The sequence below is a fragment of the Neofelis nebulosa genome, chromosome 18, assembly GCF_028018385.1.
Source record: "Neofelis nebulosa isolate mNeoNeb1 chromosome 18, mNeoNeb1.pri, whole genome shotgun sequence".
NCBI lineage: Eukaryota > Metazoa > Chordata > Mammalia > Carnivora > Felidae > Neofelis > Neofelis nebulosa.
Window position 1 is genome coordinate 3,230,199 of NC_080799.1, and position 24,196 is coordinate 3,254,394.

Below are 24,196 nucleotides of genomic sequence, written 5' to 3' on the forward strand. Positions count from 1 at the left end.
GACGGCAGTAGCCTTGCTGGGCCTTCCCCTCTGTGCCCAGGCGCTCTGCCCGTGGCCCCAACCTGCCATCAGGAGTCCTCTTGCCCTGTGTCCCCTCGGCCCTCACCCTCTCCCTCTCGTCAGACAAAGCCACATCTTCCCGAGCCAAGAGCCGCTGCTCGGACAGGATCTGGAGGCTTCGGGAGCTGTGTGGCGGCCAAGGCACTGTCTCCCGCCACCCGCCCCCACACTCCACCCTGGGGAACCAGTGCACTTCTAAAAACCCAAGTTGTGAAAAGCATTCACTACCCCGAATAATGCCACAAAAGCCCTTTGGTAGTACATGTGGCAATTGCCTAATTTATACGTTTTCTAAGTCCCAAGTCGTGCATGTGACTTTTGAACACAGATACAGTGTGAAAAGTATTCCGCTTGTTGCACACAGTTCCTTCTCGAGCACGGGTGAAATCGGCGTAGAGCACTGTATTAGGGTCAGGTGCACGCCACAAGAATTCCGCTTTGTGTCTGCTGCAGCCTGACGACCGCAGCCAGCCCCGCCACCATCGGGAGCCGTACACGGAACCCTGCGCCCGTTTCGTCCACGAAGGCCCCTTAACAAACAGCCCAGCCCATCCACCTCAGCATGCGACCAGTATTTTAGAAGTGGGAACACCACCGAAAGCCACTCGTTCTGGTTCTGGGGCTGCGTGAACAAATCTAGAATCCCTAGACGGAAAAGGCAGCGGGCCTCCCGCCTCTCTGCTTTTCCCACGTTTCAGGACCACGGGAGGAAAGCTTTCCCTCCACAATCGTTATTTACGGCAACACCCGACACGGGAGCCGTGCCTGGAATTTCTGGTGCTAAGTCACCGCGCCCCCCAGGCGACTTACACTAAAAAGCTATAATTTTTCTTTAACCGTAACACAGTCGCATTCCACAGTAACACAGTCGGTTCCATTTTGCCCAGAGCTCATAATCGCTGTGAGATTCAGTGACACCGCATCTGAGGGGTTGGCTGAGGAAGCACTGTTGTCCGGGGCCGACCTCTGGCTTCACTCTTGTTCACTGACTCCGTTTCCCTCCAACTGCGTGGAATCTGTGCGGGTACCCCCGCGTCCTGGTTCCAGCCGTCTCTCCACATTGCGATGCAGGTACCGCCTGGCCGGCCTGCCCGGGGAGCACCAGCAGCGGAACATCACCAGCCCGGAGGTCAACTACTGCCTGGTGACAGAGCTGATCATCTGGACCCAGTATGAAATCCAGGTGGCAGCTTACAACGGGGCGGGCCTGGGAGTCTTCAGCAGGGCCGTGACCGAGTACACCCTACAAGGAGGTAAGCTTGCTTTTCCGCGAGGTTGCACGGTCTCTGTCGGGGAGCAGGGCGCGTCGAGTTTGACGAGAGCACGTTAGAAGAAAAGATGAGAGGGGCGCCTGGGCGGCTCAGTCAGTTGAGCCATAAAATGAGGGGGTTCGGCTCGGGTCACGATCTCGCGGTTCGTGGGTTCGAGCCCCGCGTCGGGCTCTGTGCCGACGGCTCGGAGCCTGGAGCCTGCTTCGGATTCTGTGTCCCCCTCTCTCTCTGCCCCTCCCCCACTTGTGCTCTGTCTCTATCAAAAATAAATACATGTAAAAAAAAAAATTAGAAATAAAGATGAAGGACCTGGTCCTCCAGGGGGCAAGTAGAAGGGAATTCATCACCTGTAATTGAGTCTCTCTATTCCTCAACTATCGCAATACTGTAGAAGGGGCACAGAGAACGTTCCAGATGCTTTCTTCTGGGCACTTAGGCCAGGGAGTATCCACACACATCCTTTAGTTAGCCCACGTACTCTCAGAAAGATCTGTGGAATTGCCTTTTTCTAAATGGAGTAATGGTATATTACAAGGTAAAGCTGGCCGTGGAGTCCCATGTGAGACCGTGAGCGTTTTCCAAAGAGAACGATTATTTAGAATTTTGTGTTTAGTAATGCACTATGATTATTGGTAATGGAATTTGCAACTCGGTGTGCCTTTTTTTGGGGGGGGGGGGTTCTTTTTCTGTTATACAAGCCAAATAACTTACTAGGTGGGTAAAAACTCCTCCCCACAGCACCCTTCCGAAAACGGCCAGTCGGGATGTCGTAAAGCCAGTGGGGTCTTGCCTTCATATGCTGCGACCCAACCCCCTCGTTTTATGGCTGAGCCCCCCACTGTTTTCTAGAGGACCCGGGTCTCAGCCCCAGGGAGCATTGGCGTTTGGAAGCACCGTCCACTGTCGGTGCTCCCAGCAGGAGAAAATGGACCCTGTCTTGGCACCCCAGTCCCTGCCCGGGGAAAACAGTTTCCCCACAAAATCGACAGCTCTTCCCATTGGGGAAGAGGCACTTTTAGCCTCTCCCGACTCACAGGTGTGGGTTTATTTGCTTGGGCATTTTTACTGCCACCAGGCCTTGACCTTTTTCAAATGATGATATTTCTGACTGCCCACTTCTCTTCCCAAATCATGCCTGAGACCTCATGTTCCTTGATATTGCATACCGTTACCGTTATCATCACCCCTGATCGATCGGCTGTCTGTCGTCGTCCATAAGTCCATAAAGCCTCCTTTATAAATTAAGTCGCTTCTGTCTCCATGGTGAAATATGTGCCTGGCGGAAATACTTAACATGCAAGACAGCCGGGAAGGACCTCCTCGTCCGCACGTGAGTCTCGATTACTCACCGGAAAATGGAGACGGCTAAGTACCTGGACAATTAATGTTTGCTTTAATTCGCCTACCTAATGACAGTAGATTTGGAAATACTTAAAATAATGAACTTGCTATTAAGACTCGCCTATTACTGTTAACTAGGACTGCTTCATTTTCTTACTGGTGTGTTCAGGTCCCGTGCGGGGCATGGAGGGGCAGATCCCCACATAGCTGAGGAGAGCTTCGGCCCTAGAGTTTGGCTCGTACTTGGGAGCCATTAAAGGTTGAGGGCCAGGAGCAACATGAGCAAAATGCTGTATTAGGAAGGCGAACCCGTCAGCGGCTGTGCGGGCGAGCTGGGGGCCCCCCGCGGCCTCAGCAACTCCAGACGGAAGGGCACGTGGTCTGGCTGTGAACCGACGAGTTCCCTGTTGCTGTGACGCAGGCCACGAGGAGGGCGTGGCTGGCACTTTCGGGTGGTGCTGCATTCTTTTCACAATACTTTGCTCCTGTTCCCTCCGTGTGCCTCGAGACAGCGGGGCAGAGGACGCTCACGCGATGCACCTGTCCCTGGGTCGCTGGAGTGTGAACGAGGTGGGGGTGGGGGGGTGCCCAGCTGCTTCCTCGGCTCGCTGGCGGGGATAGGACAGAACAGGGCAGGTCCGATGTAACCACTGACGCGTAAGCAAGCTGAACGCTGGCCGGCCCCGATGTAGCTGGTCTGAAATGCCGGGGCGCGGGGCCGGCGTGGCAGGCTCCCACCTCTGGTTGCGGTGATCGTCCGGATGGAGAAGCTGACTAAGGCTGCTTCAGCTCCCTGGAAGGAGTTGCTTTCCTCGTCCTGGTGCGAGCGGGACTCCCATTAGCTCTCTGTGCAAGAGTGGTTCCCAGTGTCCGTCTTTTTCTTCACTCTTGCCGAGCCCAAGTTCCTGAATATGCCGCGTGCAGTTTTCCCGTCCGTATCTTGGCTTGGCAGCTGGCTCCTCTTCTCTTGGTCTGGGCGTTGGATGGCTGGCGTTGGAGCCCAGAGCCCGGGGCCCCTGCAGGTCACAGGGCACCCAGGGGACATGGTCGTGACTCACACCTCCCCTCTCTGTGGGCGTTTTTGCTTTGATGTTGTGCCCTCCTCACCTCGGCATGGCTGCAGGCAGCACGGCGCCCTTGTCCTCCCTCAGGGCGTGCAGCCCTTTCCCTACGTGTGGTCCCGACTCTTCCTGTGTGCTTCACGTGACTAACGCCCTGGGGAAAGGACCCTATGCTTCTGTTTCCAGACCCTCCCCGCCTCCTAACCGTACGTCTGTCCCTTGGTCCCTGGACAGAGCTTCTCAGGCGTTCGACAGCCTCTGAGCCTGACCCTACTGTGAGGGGCAAGCCTCAGCCCCAGGACAAATCAGGGTGGAGCCCTTGTTGACCACAGTGTTGGCATAACTGTCCCTTGGGCTTGGACGTGGCACTTGTCAGGTATCAGGAGAGGGCACGAGCAGGGGAGGCAGCGGCCCTACAGCGTGTACACTCACACTGCGCCCGTCCGGCCCCCGTCGTCGGGAGCGTCCTGGTCGGCCGCCCCCAGCCGCACAAAAGGGAACCAGTAAACTCTGTCCCGGAACCAATGTTCCCACCGAGACAGGACACAAGTAAGAGAGCGTTTAGACTTGCAGTTGGAAAGAAACGGGGAGTGGGGGCGGGGAAGCTGGTCTGGAGTGGGGGCAGAATAAACCAGAGAGAAAGTGATCTGATTGGGAGGGGCCGCATCAGAAAGGAAAATGGCCACAGTGAGGGGCCGTGAATAATTTAGGGTTGTGAGCTGTCCTCCCACACATCTGTCTGTCTGCTGACCCCCAGAAACAGCCCCTTCTTCTAGTCCATCGGGGCCTAACTCCACATTTATTACCTGCCTTCCAGAAGCACATCAACCTTTCTGAGCCTCAAGCTCATCTGCCCTGACTCCTTGTGAGAGAAAGGCCTTGAGAGCCCTGAGCTCTTAGCCAGTATCCTGGATGCTCAGGTTGTTCTTGTTCCTCCTTATGTGGCAACGCCCAGTGTCTGGAACCTACTGTATCTGCATGTTTCTGCAGCCGCAGTCGTTCAGAAAGAAACGGGCGCAATCTCTCTGCTGATAGTAAAATCTCAAGGACGATCTGTGCGCCTACTGTGTGCTCAGTGTTGTGTGACGGGCTGTGGCACTGATGCGTGTGCCTGCTGTGTGCTCAGTGATGGGCTGTGGCATGGAGCAGGAGTAGGGAACACACCCAGCACAGAGTCAAACCTGGGACTTGCGGCCGAGGCTGCGAGGAGAGACTAAGATTTGTGAAATAAGAGTGACCTGCAGAAGAAAGCAGCGTCACTGATGTGTGCTCACCCCCATTTATCCACAAGACCCGTGTTGCGAGCATGCTTCGGATTGCAATTCGAGACAGAGGAAGATGCCATCGACATAAAGAGCGACTTTACTGGGATCTACGTGGTAGGGCCACATCAGAGGCCTTGGGGTTCAGCTGTCTGTAGTGGTTGGAAATGGAGTCCAACTGCTAGAAACAGACCCAAAATAACAGCTTAAAACAAAATAGAGGTGGGTTTTTATCTTTCTCTCCCCAAGAGTGGGCATTCAGCTGCACAGGGTCTTAGCGGCAGCTCCATGGTCACCAGACGGTCAGGCTCCTTCTTTTCACTTTGCCATCTTTAGCATTTGCCTCATGGTTGCACATTAGCTGCTGGGATGCCAGCGGTCGCGTCCACATTCTATGAGGAAGGTACAGGGGTACACCTTGTGGCCACATATGCAAAGTATGTTTGCCTTTGACGAACTTTCTTAGAAGTCCTACCTACTGCTGATTCATGCTTACAATTCACGGAATATCTCCATGCCAGAAGCCCGGAAAGGTGCTCTTTCCACCAGATACATTTCTTTCTGTTGCTAAGAAAGGAAGAGGGGGACAGATAGTAGAGGGTAGCTGGCGGTTTCTGCCTCGCTCTTTGCAATGACTCCTGCTGCGGAGTCAAACCCAGAGGATATGCAAGTTCTAGATACAAAATTGTACGACCGTCTGTCTCACAGCCAGCCGCATGCAGAGAGCCCCATGATCCTTGGGAACCCCCTACTAAAGAATTAGCAGCAAGCGGCTCCACAGCTCCCCGGGCCCTTGGCCTCAGACCCTCAGCTCGTGGTCTGTTTGGGCACCAGCTGAGCATGCTTGCTGCCCCTGGGAGCCCCTGTCGGTGAGCTTGGGGCTTGGGGTGCCCCCGGCTGCTGGTGCCGCGTGTAGAGAAAGCCTGCAGGCCTGAATTGGCCCTTGAAGCTGCAGAGAGAATAATTTAAATGTCTGCATATTAGAGGGGAAGAGAATAACTCATAAAATTAATTATTTGTCAGCCTAATTTGGAAAGTTATTGGAACGTATACGCACATAACTCTGGAGTCTGTCAGGACGCCATGGGAACAGTTGGAAACGCCCCGCCTCGGGAAGAATAAGGCTTCCGGCCAGCCTGCCTGGTTCTTCCTCCTCCCCTCAGCCAAGCGGCAAGCCTGACCCATCAGGGGAAATGAGACGTAATTTGTCCCGACTTTAATAAGCTCTTTGGATTTCGCTCCTCTTGAGAAGGCATCAGAACGCCAGGGAGAGCTGGTGCGGCTCGCCGACGTGAGGCTGCATGTGACACGGTGCACAGTCATTCTCAAAGAGAACTCCCAAATGTCGCAGCCTCGGCCCCAGGGAGCAGAGTCAAGGGCGCACAGGCAGCCCTTGACCCGAAAAGATCGGCCAGCGCTTGCCCCGGGGGCAGACACCCGCGTGCTGCTGGGCACACGTCTTTGGTCTCGAGTCTCTTTTCTTTATGGAAGCTCTCGAAGGAAAATAAGTCATCTGTGCCTTGAGTTCAGCACAATGTGGTATGGATCCTTGAAGAAATTTGAACCCACCTTTCCCCTGTCACATGCCCCCTTTTTCTTTTCAATCCCGTTTATTATTGAGATCTGCTAAAAACGTCTGGGGTCTACCTTGGTTCTCTCTATTCTCAGCATGGGCTAACACCTTGGACACACAGGGATTATTTAGTATAAACTTTCTCACTTCCCCTTCTCTTCATAACCCCACCCCATCCACTGTCCGCCAATCCCATTGAATAGATTTTATTAGCAGTGCCTCCGTGACCTTTTCTGCTCCAGGCATTTTAAAATGCGACCTATTAACTTACCAATCGGGCAGCAAAATTCTGATACAGTCACAGTCACGTGAACTTTCCAAGGGGTGAGAGGAAAGGTCCCTCCTGTCCCAGTAGCTGCGACCAAAAATCCAGCAAACGCGGAACCCGCTCGTCAAACTTCCATTGTGATTACCCAAAATGAAGTGGAAGCGAACTTAAATTGACTCAGGAATTTCTTTCAAAATGCTCCAGAAATCAATGTTCTCGGTTGCAAGTGGAAGAAGCCTTAAGCATGTAAGTTCTGCAAAACTAAATGCCCAGTGTAATTACCAGCATTGTTCTTACTGCCAATGTCAACTTCAGCAACCTTCCCATCATTCAGTAGGAGAGGGAAAGTACTGTTGTCACTTGAAGCAGTGAGTGGTCCAAATTCAAGGCTCACGCGATGTTTGGTTCCCAGATTCAGGTTTTGTTAAAAATGTTGCAACTACCCGCGAGAGCCCCGTGAAGATACTGTGTGATCATGAAGTCCTCAGGTGACCCTGAGCGTGGAATCCTACGCGCTGCCAGAGCATGAGAGATGCTGGCTGGGTCCCAAAATACGCCAGCCTAGACCCGCGAACTTCCGTCCGTTTCTTCACTGTGTTCATAAAAATGCAGATGCTGGCTTTTCCATAAAGGGTCCAAAGACAAATGATACTATACATCATCATTTCGAACACACCCAGGTTTTAATTTTTTTCTGGTTTTATTTCTTTATCATTTTTCTTCCTTGAACAGGTATTTTTGCGCTATAATGATTTATTCTGGTTTTGGAACATTACCTTCTAATGAAAGGGAAATATTTCATACTTAAAGAGAAATGGAAAAAACATTTGGTTATCCACATTTCTAAAACATTAGTAAAAGCCCCTAAATGTTCACTTGGGCTTTGAAGGGTTTTCTAAAGTGAGGATTATAAATGAACACTCTGTTTGCAAGCTCCATTCGTATCTCCTCTTGGGAAATTCTCAATGTGGCATAAATGACATTGCACAAAAGATTTGTTTCTCAATCCTTAAGACTTTCTAGACCGCAGGCTGTGCCTACAGAATAGGATAATGTTCCACATTCTCCCAGAGTCACCTAAAACACTAAGAACTGAACAAAATGATGTGGGATGTTCCATCAGGATTGGGCTTAATTCAGGCTTTTAGAATTTTCCGGAAAGAAAAGAAGAGGAAGCTAGCATTTTGGAGGAAGCCGCCCCCGGCCAGTTTTTGTTGTCTTATCCTGCACACCTGTGCTCCGTGCCTCACCTTGGTCATCGCCCCCCGCCCACCCTGCCCCCCGGACAGCTGTGAGAGATAGGTGTCTGTTTTTCTTCCACAGAGGAAAATGGGAGCTCCAAGAGGTAACTCACTTTCCCCAAGTCACATGGCTGGGAAATGCTGGGGAAAACCTAGCATTCCTTTTTTCATTCTGCACGTATCACCCATGGACAGAAATTACTTCCAGATTTCCGGTGCAGCTTGAATACAGAAAAGAAGCAAGATCTCACGTCACTCGTGGATGAGTGGCAGGTGGGTGTGTAGTCCACAAGAGGAAATATCTTTCACACTGAAACCCAGGACACATGCATACACACACACACACACACACACACACACGCAGATACACACATGAACAAACACACACACACACACACACACACAGCTGAAACAAAAGGCTCGTGCGACAATAGTCCCCCCTACACTGTGTGGTGTTCTTTGATATTTGCCATCCTGTTTCATTCCGTTTCACTCTCGGGTTCTCTAATAAATGCAGGCCACGGCCACTAAATTGATTTCCTGGTCTGCTAGTGCGTTGGGAGACCTGCAGTTTGAAAACCACTGAATTCGAGCAACACAGGGCGTTTGGTTGAGCTGAACCCGTGTCCCTTTCAGAAGAGGCTCCTCCACTGGCCTGTAGGACGCACCAGGGTCCCCAAGGGAGAGACCACCACAGCCACCGCAGCCAACGATGAAAGACCAAACAGGGATCCGAGTGGGGGCACGGCAGGCAACGGGCCTGGGCGCAGAGCTACGATCCAGGGGTTGTAGGAGGGTTCCAGCCCCTGGATCTGCGCAGATGACCTCGTGAGGGAGGAGGGCTTCCCAGGGTAAGACTTGGCCTTCAGTTGCCACAGGAAGACACAGGGAAAAATCGAACCGGTCTTAAATTGTCGTGACCAGCATATTGTTTGGTCATGTACAGACTGGTGTTCCCTACAAGCCTGGGGGCTCTTTGAGGGCGGGGTCTGTGTCTGTATCTCCAAATCCAAGCACAGTGCCTGGTATGTAAATAAACAAGGCATAAGTGTATGTCCGATTAAAGACAGACGCTGATTGTCTCTATGTTAGTTTCCGGTGCTGTCTCAATTTACTCTCCATATCCAGCGTGATGCCTTCCCTCCCCTCCTGCCTCTTCTGGTCTCAGGAGCTCAAAGGAAAGCCCAGTGCCTGCCTGCTTGACCTCACACGCTGTGCCTCCCCAGCCTAAAACTGGTCCCGAAATAAATAAGGGGGAAAATAAGTTCAAAAAGGGACACACACAACTTCTAAAGTATTAAAATACTATTTTTTATTCAGGTCATTAAAAGAGACCTGAGCTTATTTATCCAAGATCTGTCCCCCTAATAACGCATTAGAAATGTTTAATGCAGTGGGAACATTCCAGTGTCTCAAAATGGCAAGAACCATAACAACCCAAGAACTTGTCCGCGGCCTGTAACCATCTGGAATTAACCATCGCACCCGCCACAAAGATTGCAATAGAGACATCCGTGCAGCACCGCGTAGCCAATAATTCTTCCACATAACGAGCTTGCTGCTCCCCTCTTTGAGAGGCATGTGCATTTAATTCTGGGGAATTGCCCGGAGGAGTCAATGCCCACGAATCCCCACCAAGTTCTGGCTCTAGACGCCGCAGCCCTTAGGATTTGATATCATCTACTCCAAGGATAATGAAAATGGGAGTGCGCGGTTGTGGTGAAGACGGAAGACCCGTGCGCCCTCGCACGGCGCAGAGGCACTGCCGGGAGCTCCTGCCCCGGCCAGCGGATCCAAAGCGAGGAGACTCCTTCCCAGGCAAGGTAGGCCCCGCGTGGCCTCACGCCAGGTGCTCACCGACCGGGAAAACTGACGGCGCGCTTGAGGGCATTGAAGGATGAGCTGTTATTGCAGTAACACGCTGTGTTTCACAGTTTATCTCTAACAGATAAGGTGGTGCTACCTTAATAGATAAAAATTGTGTTGGGCAAAGCACTGTGATTTCATTCCGTGCTAAGTTCAGCTAATTTTACAGCATTGTCACTGGGATGCTTGGCACTCTTCGCTTGGGTTTACGTCAGTCTGGTGGGGCTAATAAGCAGGGTGCAGAAGTCAGTCATTTTCCTACCACAGAAGCCTGGACGCCCGTGTCCCCTGTCCCACGAGGCGCCGTGAATCTCTGAGCTGGTACTTCCCGGTGTCACCTTCTTCCTTTGACCTGACATGTTGTGCGTCTCCAAAACATCACATAGCTCTACGGTCAGCGGAGTTTTCTTTAGAATGACCGTTAGTTTAAACCGATTCTGCCATTTGTGTAGACGGAAGCCAAGATGAATTGTAACGCTAGGCTGGAATTTACTCAAGGGTGTTGCACATCAGCTTGCGTAATTTGCATAATATTGTTTGAATACTTGAATGAAACATACCCTTTCAGCTGCAGAGAACAGTTCGGGAAAATTGCTGGCCCGGCATAATCTCAGGTTCTCTGGGCTGGAAATAACAGTACACGTTCCTGGCAGGAAAGGTGGCAAAGAGGCTCGTGAGGACAGGAGTGGGGTCTTCTGCCAACCAATTAACCGGCTCTAAATGAAATGAAAGGTGATCGTCACGGGGAGGATGGGGGGAGGGAAGGAAAGAGAAAATGGCAGAAAAGAAACTGCAGAGCAGTGGTTCTCAGTCGGGTCCCTGTGCCACTCGTTAGAAATGCAATCCCCAGGCCACGTAGACCCACTGGATCAGAAAGTCTGGGGGCGGGGCCTGCCCTCTGTGTTTCAAGAAGCCCCCAGATGATTCTGGTGACTCTGATCTGAGACTTACTTCTCTAGAGGTTGGTAGGTAAGCAGAGGGCCGAAACCATGAACGCTGTGAGTCTCTCCATATTTATGTCTCTGGCATTTTCTTTAAATTTTTTTTTTTTTTTTTCAACGTTTTTTTTTTTTTATTTATTTTGGGGACAGAGAGAGACAGAGCATGAACGGGGGAGGGGCATAGAGAGAGGGAGACACAGCATCGGAAACAGACTCCAGGCTCTGAGCCATCAGCCCAGAGCCTGACGCGGGGCTCGAACTCACGGACTGCGAGATCGTGACCTGGCTGAAGTCGGACGCTTAACCGACTGCGCCATCCAGGCGCCCTATGTCTCTGGCATTTTCGAAGAAAGGGGGATCGTGCCCGGGGAGGGTCAGTACCGTCAGCTGGAAAAAAGTGGTTCTTCCCGTGAACCAGGGCACGCGCTGTGGGGAACGTAGGAACATGGTATGTTTCACAAGAAATCTGAGCTGTGGTTTAGAAACTCTGATGGTTGGGTAGGAGGCTGAAGTCTTCCTTAAGATAAAGGTCACGACTCGGAAAAGAAAGGAAGATACAGGCAGTGGTCAGTGGCAAATTAGGGTGAGTGAGCTGTGTGGACCACGACCAGCCACCGAGAATAATGCACGGGTCCTTGGAGGAGACCAGAATCTAGAAGAGCCTCTCCTCCACACTTGTGTCTTCGGCATTTTCGAAGAAGGTGAGGCTACGCTTCAGTCAAGTCAAGCAGCCTGATCACGCTTTAGTAACCTTTTTCCTGTGGCTTGATCTGTTCCCTGTCAAGGTTAATGGGATTTGTGTTCGAACAATAGACTGTGACAAGGGATGAGTTTCATGTCAGAAAGGATAGGAAGAACACATTCAACAGAAATTCTGTTGAGAAATTAAGGATAGAGAGGAGATGTGTACACGAAGCTATAAAAACACTCGCTAGAGGACAGGACTTTAGGTTCCACTTCAAAGAGGAATCGAGAGACCTGAGTCTATAATTGTCAGGAAGCAGTCACTAGGAGTCCCCTTTGGTCATTCAGAATGAACCACATCCCACCAACCTCATTTCCTTTTGGAGGAGGGTTACTGAGTTGACAGATCCAAATATTATAGTCATTCTGTAGCTTGATTCCCACTCATTCATTCATTTTCTAATTCACTCACTAAGCACCTTTGTGGCTAAGATGGGGAAATACAGATTGGATGACAGAATAATTAGATGGGTTCCCAGGGCTTGGCTTCACCCAAAGAGTGTAACTTGCCTGATACACCACCACTTGGAGGATAACTCCAGATGCAAAATCCATCATTCTTCTGGGCTTTTTTTGGTCAGTACTTCTACTGGCGACTTGGAGGGAACAGAGATGGCATGTGCATCAAATATGCAGGGGTCACGGCTCAGAGGGGATAATTCGTGTATTCTATCCCCAGAGCAGAAGTAAAAAATAAATTGCTTTCTTAGATTGATGGTTGAAATCAAACCGAACATAAAAGAAATCAAGTTGGGACATGAAAGGTATAAGGGAAAATACTTCAGTTACGCACACACACCCCAGTCATGTGACAACAAGATGGGGAGACAGGACTTGCCAACAGTCACCATAGAAAGTCTCAGGGGATAGACGAGCGCAGACCCGAGGAGGACTGAGACCATAATCTTCGTCTGTACAGACCATCAAGGCAGATCACAGTGCCAAGGAATCCTGTCTGGCTGGATGCCACTTGGGCACTTGGAGCACTGAGATCGGCTCCAGGTGCCTCAACGTGAGGGGTGGGGAGAAAACCAAGGCTTCTCAGAGGAGGAGACCGGTATAGAGTGGGCAGTGAGTGCTCCCTCAATCCTGCCGCATGGGAAACAGAGAAACAGGATGTCCACTTGGCACATAGTAGTAAAGCCCAACTGGACATTCCTGTGATTTTCAAATAGTCTAACAGCTGTGTGTGCGGGGGACACTTTACCCAGGAGGCAGATGGGCATCACTGGTCAGAAGTCATGGAAGGAGAGGTTTCAGTTGAGCATGAGGGAAAGCCTCTTTGCCACACACGGCAGGGGTTTAGCGTGACCTGAATGGCGGGAACGTGGAGCTGGAAGCTGTGCCGACGGTAGCTGAGGGGCCACCCATCTGCGTGCTGTGGGTGAACCACGTGGCCTCGGTGGCCCTTTCCTCTCCTCCTCTGTCTGCAGAACTCTGTCTGCACCGTCAGTAGGGCCATTTGTATGGCCCTTGCCTCTACGAAGCTTCACAGAGGAAGGATTCTTTGACAGAACTCCGGCTGTCATAATGTCATCGAACAGAACCGGGATGCCGAGTCGGCTGTACGTACTGGAGTACGTGTCCATGGCTCGGTACCTCCTCGGGTGCCTACCCAGGTGTGGGGTTGGTGCGTGAATGGAATGGAGTAGGAAATCCGGAAATGGACTCGGTTGCACGTGGAAATTTAGTACCCAGTAGAAGTGGCATCTTGCAAGAGTAAAAGAGACCAGCTTTTTGATAAGTAGTATTGAGATAAGTGGATTCCTCTGTGGGAAAAGACAAAGCTGGGTCTGCTCCCTACACCGAATTCAAGGGTGCATTCCAAACAGACCAGAGATGTCCATATTAAAAACGGAACCCGCAGAAGTACCAGAAAAGAAAAACCAGCGAATTCCCCTGTGACCTAGAATTGGGGGGGGGGGGGGGGGGGGAGGGGGGAACGTTCTCTATTATTCACAATCTGGAAGCAATAAATGGAAAAAAATGATAAATTTGACTACATAAAATGTTTAAATAGCTAAAATATTCTGTATACCAAAAAATACAATAAGCAGAGGGGGGAAAGATACAGAGCAGACAAAATTATCTCCCAGACAAGTTATTAGCTGCACATTAAGCTCTGTCAAGAGCCTCTAAAAGAGAGAAGTAATAGACCGATATGCAAAAGAAAGAAGTCAAGAAATAAGAAAATCGAATCAACAGCAGTGCAGATGCCTTTAGCCCCGTGAGAAGATGCTCCCTTCTACCAATGAGAGGAGCACAGAGCAAAGCTACACAGAGACACCATTTCTTGCCTGTCATTTTGGTCAAAATGTGAACATTTGACAATATTCTGTGATAAGGCTTGAAAGAGGGGCACACTTCTTCACTGAGAATGCAGCATGATACAAACACAGAGAGGTCGATCGGCACCCGACCCTGGATGCCGCGACCAGTGGGAGGAGGGTCCCCGTATCTCCTCCCAAAGCGTGTATGGATTACAGGGGGAAAGGATAACTCTGCTGAGGCCCAACCTGGCAGCACGTGGTTACAGGGAACCTCCCCGGCGATGGCACAGATCACATTCGTGCAGAGAGGACTCGACGGGAGAACGGAGCACCACCGCTGTGCTCCTCCTTCCTAAGATCCATAGCTGGAGCCTAACCGAGAAGAAACATCAGACGAACACAAACTGACGAGACAGATGAGCCTGCGATAAATATCCCAAGATGTCCAGGCCACAGGAGTCGAGGAGAAATTGAGCTCCAGGCTGAAGACTGAAGAGACAGGATTAGGAAAGGCAGCGCAGGATCTGGACCGGACCCTACCGCCGCAGGGGACCTCACGGGAGAAGCCGGAGGACCCGACGACGAGGTACGCTTCTGGTATCTGGGTTTCCGTGGCTGTAGGGCGGTGAGGTGGTGAGTGTCCTCGTCTCCAGGAGCCACAGGGCACGGATTTGGGGAGGGGGAGGGGCTTACCTTGGTAGCTCGCTATGAAACGATTTTGAAAAAAGTCTTTGTATAATGTCTGAAAGCATCAGACATTTCAAAATGAAAATTACCTGTCTCGTTTAAAACTATTGCGAATTCCTTTTCGTCTTCTACCCCAAACGGGTGGGACTTCTAGTGCCATTAACTGGCAGAGTGTCCACTCTCCACTTTGTAGAAAGTTACTCCAGTGAGACAGATAAAAAAAATGGAGCAGCACATACCTGAGACGGTCCACCTCAGCGCTAGAGGTTCCGGAAGGACCAGACCTACCGAAACGTCCGTCAGCAGCGTCCTGGGGGAACAAACCAGGCACGGAAGCCATTCTGCAGCCATAAGAAAGGAAGGCGGGCGTTCCTAGAACAGCCCCTGCAGGGAAAAGGGGGGCACAGAAGTAGATACCGGGCTTCTCATCAGCTTTGACACCATGTATCTATTGTATCCGTTTATAAAACTCAATTTTAAGACACTTATAAAAAGTTCTAAAAAACTGAAGGCAAAAATTTTAAAAATGAATATGAGCGCATATTGAATTGGTGGCATAACCAAACAGAAAGCAGTGACTTCAGGTCTCTTTAAAACATGGTCATTTGACTGTACGTCCCTAGCAGTATATACTCTAGGTGCAAAAAAAAAAAAAAAAAGGGAGGGAGGGAGAAAGGTCTACAACTGTTTTCAGCAGTCACATGGTGGTGGTGTTGAGTTTGTGTTTTAAGGCAATTGCATGAGCATTACGAGGTAAAGCAAGTAAGTATCATGTTGATGTTATTAGGAATGGAGACTTTTATCAAAGAAACTGAGTTTGAAATAGTAGTATGATGTTTTACGTTTAAAAAAAAAAAAGAACTTTTTATTTTTTTTTATTTTTTTTTTTTATTTTTTTTTAACGTTTTTTTTTTTATTTATTTTTGAGACAGAGAGAGACAGAGCATGAACGGGGAGGGGCAGAGAGAGAGGGAGACACAGAATCGGAAGCAGGTTCCAGGCTCTGAGCCGTCAGTCAGCACAGAGCCCAACACGGGGCTCGAACCCACAGACCGCAAGATCGTGACCTGAGCTGAAGTTGGACGCTTAACTGACTGAGCCACCCAGGCGCCCCAAAAAAGAACTTTTTAAAAGGCCTAGAAATAAGAACCAACCCCCTCACACTGAGCTTCCTAGGAACCACAGAAATAAACGGGCTTTCTTGGATAAATAAATGGATGCTTCCAGGTAAGTTATCCAGCAGGTAGCCCATAAGGTGAGCCTGTGAGATCTTGAGAGCTCAAAAAGCAAAGAAAAAGAAAGGAAGGAAGGAAGGAAGGAAGGAAGGAAGGAAGGAAGGAAGGAAGGAAGGAAGGAAGAAACAAAGAAAAAGAAAGAAAGAGAAAAGAGAAGAAAAGAAAAGAAAAAGAAAAAAAAAAGAACGATCAAATCCAGGAAGAACTTGTCAGAAAGACTCAGGCCCACCTGGCGAGACTCCCACGAGTTAAACATGGGAAAATATGAAAATCATGAAAATTAATAATAATAAAACTGCAGTGAAGTGAATGAAAGGTTTCAAATGCATTTTAGTCCATGGATTCCTAATAGTATTTCTTTAAAGCCTCTCTGGTCACCTTTGGAGAATGTAAAGGAAACTATTATGTGGTGAATTTGTATAAACCTTGCCAATCAAAAATCTCAGGATGTATAGTGAGATACTTGACCTTGATGGGTGAAAGTAACATTTTTAATATCTGGTTTTACTCCTTGGATGGCGCTCCCTTTTGACTGCATGCAGACTTTTAACCTCTTCAAACACGTGGAAGTTACCGTTGACGAGAAGTATTTGTACAAGTAGGTGGTCGCACGTGTTTGAAGATAATTTATTACTCTCTCCACCCAGTTAGGAGAAACTTCTTCCTTGCCATTAACCGGAATGCAGATAATTCAGCCTCTTTAAATTGCACTTTACGGGCATAATTTCTTTAGGCTAAGAGCTCTTCCTTTTATTTCTTTGACAGACATAACGTTGAACATTTTTTTGTGATGAGGTGAACGGATTGGATTCTGAGCAAATGTTTTTCATATCAAGTATTTCAAAATAATGGGCATTTCTATGGATCTACACAGAAGTTGTTGCCAGTCTTAATATTTTTCCTTCAGAGTTCAAACGCTGACTCCTTTAGAATTATAAAATCGATCCCATATCGCTAGTGCACAGTTTTTAACTCCGTAACCACGCGGAGTTTCTTCTTTGAACCCATACGTGTCAGGATACTTCGGCAAGATCTCGGCAGTTCTCCACTGTGTCCGTCTGCTCAGGTGCTCAAAAATGTCAGTTAACTACGCCATTGTTGGGGCCCATAACTCATCCTTCAACAAATCTTCAAAGGGAGGCCCAGTCAGTAAAACTAATAACAGTGATCATAACTGCTTTGTTCAGTTCACACACTCTTGCAAGACCCTTCTTCCGGACAAGCCCATAGGCTTCCACCTGGAATTGAAACGGGAAACAGGGAAGTCCCCGTTTTCGAGGAATGCTATCACAAGACAAATGGGCGGCATGTCAGATGGCCCAGAGACAAACTTAGCCCAGGTCATTAAACCAGAAAAGTTTCCGTCACAGATTGATGAGTGCTGATATTTCAAACCTCGCCTGACGTGTAGCGTTATCTTGAATCCCTCGAAAGGAAAGCTTCTGTCAAAAGGGATGCCGGTTTTTTTCTTTCACAAAGCAATGACAAAAAAAAAGGTGGGACTGTAGCATGCTTGAATTTTATTAGATTTACCATTCTGACAGCATCATTCAATGCGGCATTCGGGGAGGCCTACAGGCCACCACTTACAGAGGAGAATTTCTCTGTGAATGAAACAATGGATTTCTGGAATCTCAGGCTTTTCAGATTGAATTTTGCAGTAAAATCTTTATACCCTGCTTTTGCCTTTGGTATACATCGCTTACAAATGTGTTCTTTGATACATATAAATACACATTTATTCCTAGCATCCATTTAACTGTGACCATTCCGTCCTTCCTAGCATGTCTGCTATGCGTGTGGTATACTGTGGTGCCCCCCGCCCAGATCACTTCCTGTGGGGGACACGCCTGTCACCAGTGCCGGCACCCGGCGGGCTCAGGGCTCACTATTGTGACCCTCCTGGAACTGCCCACTGCTTCACTCAAGAGGACCCCCCTCCCATGGTCAGCCTGTGGCTAATGGCTCGATGCTCTGGGCATGGGAAAGCCTAGTCCCTTGGCCTCAGTTTGGGACAACAGCTTAGATCAGCCGAGGCCTCACTAGCTGCCATCTCGAAGAGCATCTTCTCGTGAGCTGTCCTCACTTCCTCACCTCCTTCTAGGTGTATCCTCTGAGCCCCCATAACGCTTAATACAGGGAATGCTTCTTCACAAACAGGGACACTCAATCTAACTCGAGTATGTATTTTTACAACAAAGTAACGTTCTACCCATCTCTTTTGAAGGAGTCACTCAGGACGTTTTGCTTTAATAATGTTCTGGACGAAGTTTGTCTCTCTCTGGGTCATCCGACATATCATCCACGGCTTCTCACAGTGCCATTCAAGAACAGAACCTTTCCTATCCCCCGTGCATCATCGGTCTCAGACTCGTTGCTGACAGTTTGCACTCAGTCTGGCAAGAAGAGTGATTCTGGGGTTGCAGGAGAATTGTTGGCTTCCGCTCTCAAGTGCGGGACGATGTAACCAGCTTCTTGAACTTGATCTGATACGGTTGCAACCAAACTCATAAATACCCTTCCTTCCCATTGTGTAGCTACAGGCAATTTCCCACTTGTGATCTTTTCTGTGTAAGATCAGTGCTTTGGGGAAAGGGGTTGCTGCAATCTGCCTGGTATTGTCACTTCATCACATTCCTTTCCCATCACGTACTAAATTTCGGCTGAAGAAGAAGATTATCCGAGCACACAGATCTCAATTTCCGATCATTGCCATGACATTCCTCAGGTAGAAAGTTCCTTTACTTGTGGAGTAGGTGGACCTAATGACTCCCATTAACCAGAAAGTTGTCCGTTATGCTGGGGAAGTATGTCTCTGTAAATATAAAATAGTGTTAATGATATAGATGTGAACAATTGTAATAAATATTATATACTTAAATATAAAGTACATAAAATGGGCTGTAGGTCTTAATGACTTCAGAAATCAACTTTTCATAAAAGTTTTGTTACATGCATTCTTAGGAATGTTTGCAAATGAACTGAGTTGAAAAATCAAAAAAAAGAAGAAGCCTGCATAGGCAGTATTGACATTCATTTCTATTTGATTAAAGAACTAAAAATCTGAAAAATTCATGACATATAAATATTAACTATGTATTCTATCCCAAATATTTCAAAAAGTCAATTACTTGGAGCAGTAAAACTCTGTAGTCTTCTTTAATGAGTTGATTTATTTATATAGCTTATTATTTTAAAACATTTTTCAATTTCTAAAATTAGCAGACTCATTTTGAAATCCATCAAGAATCCGCTCTTGCTGAATTTACATGACTAACCGGGAAGAAGGGAAGGAAAGGAGGGAGAAGGAAATTTCTTTAAGATCAACCCAGGGTGGTGCATTTGTTAGTCAGTGAGCTTCACTGACAATCACTGTCGCCCACAACCCAGAGTTCCCATTAGGGTTCGCTCTCGGTGCATACACTCTATGGGTTTTGATGACGGTATAGTGACCCGTGTCCGTTATAACCTCACACAGAGTGGTTTCCTTGCCCTAAAAATCCTCTGTGCTCCACTTTCTTCACATCCCTCCCTCCCCTCTGACAAGCACCGACCTGACTGCCTCTGTGGTTTTGCCTTTTCCAGAATGTCACGTGGTTGAAATCGCACAGTATGTAGCCTCTTCAATCCGGCTTTTTTCACTTAGCGACGTGCAATGCATACATGGGTATAGTTTTCGAGTGTAATTCAACAGTTGTAAGTGTTTCAGTGGCTGCAGACCGCAGTTTGCCACTCTGAAAAATTGACAGACGGCAGTAACCTGGGCGCTGGTGTGGCCCATTCCAGGCGCCTGACGGGCCCTGCAGCGCCTCCTGCTGGCCCACTCCAAGAACCATACCCCCCCCCCCCCCCACCCCGCCATTGCGTTATCCCACCACAGACTTTTCCGTAGCGGATAAATTCCTGTTTCTAAAACTCCTGTGGTTTTTTGTTTCACATGCCGGAGTCGTTCGGTGCCCTTGGGTGCTGGGTGCTCACGACAGAGATCCTCGTCCTTGGCTGTGAGAATCGAGACAGTGCTGAACAGCTTGAAGCTGTGTTGAATTTAAGACTGAGAACATACTGGGTTCAGTGCTGGGGGAATTATCTAGAGAAAATGTATTTTTTTTTTTTTTAAGCAAGGAAAACCACAAAAGAAAAAGAAGTGTGGAAAACCACACTTGTCACTTTACCAAACCTCTTCAAGGCCTGCAGTTAGGGACAGGAAAGAAGGACACTTCACATGCTAATTATCTGGGGAGAAAAATGCCCCTGAGGCCTTATTGGGAGCGGTGGGAGGCCACAGCTCCCCTCAGATCTCCTGTGAAGCCTGCAGACAGGTCCCAGCCACCGCCCTCCGCCCTCCACCCAGAAGGTCTTTCAGCCTCTATTGGAAGCTGTGTCAAGAAAGATTTTCTGGCTGTAGCTCTTTCTCTCACTTGAGAGGATTTTTTATTCCACTGTCCACGAACGTGTGAGGCATTTCCGGCGACAGTAATTAGGTCGGCAGGGAGCCTATGGATGCCCAGGAGAACTGCTGAGTTTGTGGATGGAGCCCAGGGTGGGTGAGAAGAAGGAACCTGAGGCTCCAGAATCTCCGTCCCGTGACTTTGGGGTGGAAAGGGCGTCCGGCTCCGTGAGCTTCGTGCAAGGGTGTGGCACCAGCCATCCTTACCTCCTGACTTCGCGTGACTCCAGGTGAGAGAGCCTGGGCAAGACAGAGCTGCGTCCTTGGTTGGGTCACCCCAGGGCCCCCGGGGCCCGTGGTGCTGAGACCACGGTGGACCCCAGAGACACGCTGACCTTGGGGTGACCAGCCCAAACCAGGAAAGCATGAGCCTCTCGGGGCAATGATCATGTTGTCCCCAAAGCACTGCAAAGAGGCAAGATGTCCTCTGAGGACACCAGGAACTTATCGCCCATTTAATTTATGCAAAATCCCAGTTCTTTGCAAGTGTTATGTTCTAGAGAACATCACAACGTTGGACAGGAAGGCTGTACGGAGTCTCAGTCCACGAAACCTCAGCACCGAGCCTGCGTCCAGAGAGTGCGGCTTCCGGGAGAAAAGCACACTCTGACTCCGTGGTCTTCTCCTCCCAGCCGCTCCTTTTCTTCCCTCCTCCTCACCCATCTGGGAGTCTGTCCTTTATCCCTCCGGACAGACTGTTGACATTTTATGGGACTCTCAGCAGGTGAGATTAGAATCTATCCCCTGCCAGCTGTTTTCTACGTGTCCCCTCTCTCATTTCCTCCTTTTCTATTTCTTTTGCCTGCCTGCTCTGGGATTAATTAGCTGTTTTTGTATCTACATTGTTTTTTTTTTTTCCCCTCACTTGTCTTGTTCTGTATCTCTTTTCAAACTCACATAGTGATTGCTCTGGAATTTAAAATCTATATCCTTAGTGAATTACAGTTTCTCCTGAAGTGCAGCTCGCGCATAACGTGAGAACTTCACCCACAGATGCTTCCGGCGCCTCCCTCCCACCTTTCGTGCCGTCGGGGCCGTTCACTTCACTCTTACCCACGTTACAAGTCCCGAGAAAACACGGCTCTTCTAGCTTTAAACAGTCAACTCTATTTGAGAGTGAGTCAAAATAAGGAAAGAAAGAGATCTACCTTCATTTGAACCGTGTCTGGAAATCATTTCTCCGCGTAGACGTGCGGTTTGGGTGTCCACTGGACAGCACATTCCCCCAGCATCTCTCGTAGTCCGGGTCTGCTAGTAATGAATTCTCTCCATTTTCGTCTTCCGGAACACATCTTTATGATGCTTCCACAGGACAAGAACCCCGGGACGATAGGTTTTCCCATCGGCACTTTAAACATATCATACTCCATTGCCTTCTGGTTCACGAGAAGACCGTTGCAATTCTCTCCTTCATGTATCTGTCTGTCCGTATTGAACTTGTCTGGGCATCGGCACCAGCCAAGCCCTCCGTCCTCTGGCCGCTGGCGACTCATTAGGAAGTTTAGCTGAGTTTCCCTTACCCGGCTGTACGGTGTCCCCGATGGTGCTGCCCTGCTGTGTCACCGGTGAGCCGGCCCTCACACTCTGACCCGTCAAGAGGCATGTCTTTTCTTAACGTTCCAGACCACCAGGTTGTCCTGTCGACCTCGGCTTTCTGTGGGCTCAAGGAAAGTTAAGATTTTGTAGTTAGTTCAGCTTTTCCTTATTGCTGCATGTGAGGTTCTTCCCAGCTTTCTGCATCCTAGGCACCGCGACCCCCCGGGCGCTTTTAATCCACAAATGCTGAGCGGGGAACGGGACCGTGGACTCGGTGGCTGGTGGAGGGAGGGTCTGAGGTCTAGCGCAGCCAGGGTCCGGAGCAGATGGGAAGAGAGTGTGACTTGTAGAGCCCAGTTGAGGGGCTTGGGCAAATTTTATGCGTTTTTATTTCTGCCTAACAAGATGAGCCTTCCAAGAGGAGAATAATGAGAGATCACGATGATCTTTCAACAGGACCATGCTCTGTTCCCACATGTTCTGGGCTGGGAGACTGTGGTCTTTGTTTCTTTACCTTGAGCCAAAAGATCCTTTCAGTTTCTGCGTCCTGTTTCTGAAACAAGCAACCTTCCTTTGCAGAAAGTTGGATGTCACCCCCAGGGTGCTAGTCCCCTCCTTCGAGGCCGCTGGGGTTCTCATTCTCCACCGGCTCGCCAGGTCGCATCACTGCCTTTTCCGCAACACTTCTGATTCCCCCATTGCCTACTGTATATGTGATCAACCACTGGGTTCGGCACAGGAGGCGATGCCCAAAGCAACCTAATCCACTTCCTCAGCCACACTGCCCCTGTGCACCCCATGTTTCCCCACGGTCACTGTTTTCTCACAGTGCACCAGAGATTTCATAAACACCAGACCTTGCATGCTCCATTTTCCGGGCGGAGAGCGCCTTTCTCAAGGCCCGTCCTTTTGGACCTAGTCCAGATGCCTCCTGACTTGAAGGCTTCCGTGCTTTCCTAGGACGGAGTCTGCCCCGTGAGTCTCCCGCTCCAGGGAGCGATTTGCCTGTATCCGTCAAGTGAGTATCTCCCCTAGAATGTGACTTCCTGGAAGGCAGGCTATTTGGCACGTATATAGCTGGTCAATAACAGAAAGACAGCAAGAGTGGAAAATCTTAAAAATGGCGGTCCCGTAACAGACCAAGAGAGATTTAGCCTCCAAATGAATGAATAATCCATATGGGAAGGGATGCCTTTTTTTTTTTTTTTTTCGATACGAAGGATAAATGGGCTTGAAACATAGTGGTGTCTAAAGGGGGAGGGGCTTCTAGATGAAACCTTGCCTGAGTCTCACACGCCAAGTAACCAAAAAAGAAACCAGAGAAAGCTTTCATTAGCTATTTATCTCGGGATTCCTGGGAAAGCGTCACCCGTGGAATGAGATGATCCAGTCCACTTCTCTGCCTATGCCTTAAAGAATTCTCCATAAGAAAATGAGAAATAGCCTAGTTCTTTTTCTTTCTGATGCCACTATTAGCCTCCAAAAACATTCATCACACTTTGCTCTTCTCGATGGCGTAATTGCCTGTGAATCATGAATGGCAGCTCAGGGTGTCTTTCTCTTCTCTTCTCCCTACTGTGCTCCTGCTGTTTGCCCTGCTGTCCTCCACGACCGCCCGGGAACAGTGCCTACCGCGCCCCCCCAGAATGTGCAGACGGACGCTGTGAATTCCACAACCATCCAGTTCCTGTGGAACCCTCCACCTCAGCAGTTCATCAATGGCATCAACCAGGGATACAAGGTACCCGGACCTAGCTCAGAACCCTGGGTGGCTGTCGTGCTGTGTTATGGTCTTGTGGGCTGCCCACCCCTCATCTCATCAAGAACCCATTGCACCAAGCTACGGTGTATGTCGACCTTGGTCGGGGCTGGGGGGTGGTCAGCATTTATCCAAGGTCTTATCACTTCTACTGGTTCAGGAACTCAAATTGTTAGTTTTCAAGAGGACGTTTCAGATGCAACAGAGTAATTTCTTTTGAAAAAAGCCATTCGTTTTAAAATTACCAGTGGAAAACCTATCTCGATTGATTAGAATCAGCATTTGTACAAACCACTTCTTCCCGGCAAGGAGTCCTCTCGGAAGAACAAAGAGCACTGGACACAAGTGCATGATGTTTCTATCAAGTAAGGGCATTTATTCCTTCCCCCTCTGGATTTAAGGGAGAGTTCTGTTTATAGAACCGAGACCAGAGAATTTAGGGCACCTACCTGGACTGAAGTAGAGACACAGACCGATCCCCACCATCCAACCTCCTTCTGTCCTTAGCTACCAGAATATGTTACCTTCACAGGTGTATTTGGACATAACTTCCCAAAGTGTAGTTCATCTTGCCGACTAGATCAGCTTCTAGCTGGCCCGGGGTCCTGTGTTAATTTTACCTACAACGTATTCA

General features: G+C 49.2%; 1 protein-coding gene across 3 annotated transcripts in view; it reads left to right on the forward strand.

The window, feature by feature from the left end:
- Nucleotides 1-24,196, forward strand: part of SDK1 (sidekick cell adhesion molecule 1) — an 881,306-nt gene that overhangs the window by 702,433 nt on the left and 154,677 nt on the right. For all 3 annotated transcript variants that reach the window (XM_058711917.1, XM_058711919.1, XM_058711920.1), the window contains 2 exons: nt 1,132-1,313; nt 23,429-23,544. In XM_058711917.1, the coding sequence (XP_058567900.1) occupies nt 1,132-1,313; nt 23,429-23,544 (298 nt within the window). The remainder of the gene's footprint in view (nt 1-1,131; nt 1,314-23,428; nt 23,545-24,196) is intronic.